Raw genomic sequence first — 2,102 nt, 5'->3', positions numbered from 1 at the left:
AGATTTTGGTGCACTGGTAAATCTTTACAACCTACAATTAGGTGTCAAATTCGGTCTAAATATACGCCACATGTACAAAGTTATTCAACAAAAAAAACACTCGGATTGGACCCAAATTTCTGCGCATGCCTACGCAAAAACTCATGTGACCCATCGATCTAAAATTTTTACTGCAACTTCACCCAACAGTGAAAGTGGACCGTTTTTGGTTTTTAGTCATTCGGATTGAAGACGGATGACTTTTTCAGCAAAACTATAGAGTGAGTGCACGTGCAGATACGTAAGTATTGGTTAGGTCAAGAAAACTAGATAAACAGTTTCTAGTTCAAGTTTCCTAAAGAATCATACTGGTGGACGGTTATTATTCATTAGGAACATTTAAGCACAAATTTGCAAAATTTTATGACATTTACTAATTAATGAGCGTTTAGCGTCACCCGATTTTAGCTTAAGCAATTAGCGTAAATAATGATGCTTGATACGGCTGTACCGAGTGTATTGTTTGTTTGTTTTGAATTTCGCGCAAAGCTACACGAGGGTTATCTGCGCTGGCCGTCCTTAATTTAGCAGTGTAAGACTAGAGGGAAGGCGCTCATCACCATCCGCCGCCAACTCTTGGGCTACTATTTTACCAACGAATAGTGGGATTGACCGTCACATTATAACCCCCCACTGCTGAAAGAGTGAGTATGTTTGGTGTCACGGGAATTCGAACCAGGGACCCTCAGATTGTGAGTCGAGCCCCCTAGCCACCTGGCCATACCGGGCCGTACCGAGTGCATACGGGTGATGACAAGAAACTGTTACTCTGGATTCCATGGCGTTACTATAAAGGAAGTTATTAACACTATTTTAGAGAGAAAAACTAATACCATGTATTTTAAAGAATCTGATCGGTTCTGTAAAGTAAAGGTCTGTTCCGAATAACAGGGTTGTGATCCTATAGCTAATGTTGGTTACTATCGAGTGTCACTTTCTTACTTGTTGTGGTTTGTTGGCGTATATTGACAAAACGTCATGATATTTAATCAAAAACACTTTAGATGTAAAAAAACGGCGTGGCCAAAAAAAAAGGATTGAGTGTGCGACTTAAAGAATTGACATCAAAATTGGCGACTAAACTGGTAGCTACACATTAAACAATGATAAGAATTGTACAACAAATATTCATTCATTAATTAGCTTGGCCGCGTATTTTGTTTTACCCACCATCATGCTCCAAGTTGAACAAAAAACAAAAGAATATGTGTGATAAGATTTTTATAACCATACGAGGCATTAAACAAAGATGAACCGCCATTAGGGAAGTGACAAAAGTTGAAATATATTTAAGCTTTTCTCCACCAGCCATAGACTTAGAGGATTTTTAAATTAATGCAATTTTATCTATGCAAGGGGGAACTCCCCAGTAAAAAAGTTATTAAATCAATATGGTTCCTACATAGGATCAACAGTAGAATTAAACAACTTACTCTATCGACAAGTTCATCTAAGGATTTCGCAACTTTAATGGCCACAGATTGTTGATCTAACTCCTGAAACTTGAAGTACTTGATGTCACTAAGACTGTTGTCTACAGCTTCGATTTTAAAACTCTTTCTCGGAAACACTTGTAAACGAAATATTTCTTGATCTAAACAATGAAAAATTTATAAAATAAATAATACTTCCGGCTCTAAGCAATACAAGGTACTTGTAAAATAAATACTTGCTGATCTAAACAATACAAAGTACTTGTAAAATATGAACTTCCTGATCTAAAAAATACAAAGTACTTGTAAAATATGTACTTCCTGTTTTAAAAAATACAAAGTACTTGTAAAATATATAATACTTCCGGCTCTAAGCAATACAAAGTAATTGTAAAATATATAATTCCTGATCTAAGCAATACAAAGTACTTGTAAAATATGTACTTCCTGTTTTAAAAAATACAAAGTACTTGTAAAATATGTACTTCCTGTTTTAAAAAATACAAAGTACTTGTAAAATAAATAATACTTCCGGCTCTAAGCAATACAAAGTACTTGTAAAATATATAATACTTCCGGCTCTAAGCAATACAAAGTAATTGTAAACTATATAATTCCTGATCTAAGCAA

General features: G+C 35.0%; 1 protein-coding gene across 1 annotated transcript in view; it reads right to left on the bottom strand.

The window, feature by feature from the left end:
- Window positions 1-1,633, bottom strand: part of LOC106475348 (cadherin-89D-like) — a gene marked incomplete at both ends in the record, with an annotated part of 27,513 nt that extends 25,880 nt beyond the window's left edge. Inside the window, one exon of the mRNA XM_013936035.1 lies at window positions 1,473-1,633. Coding sequence (XP_013791489.1) covers window positions 1,473-1,633 — 161 coding nt within the window. The remainder of the gene's footprint in view (window positions 1-1,472) is intronic.
- Window positions 1,634-2,102: the final 469 nt, after the last annotated feature.

The sequence above is a fragment of the Limulus polyphemus genome, unplaced genomic scaffold (genome assembly GCF_000517525.1).
Source record: "Limulus polyphemus unplaced genomic scaffold, Limulus_polyphemus-2.1.2 Scaffold8442, whole genome shotgun sequence".
NCBI lineage: Eukaryota > Metazoa > Arthropoda > Merostomata > Xiphosura > Limulidae > Limulus > Limulus polyphemus.
This window is presented reverse-complemented; position numbering and strand designations above follow the sequence as displayed.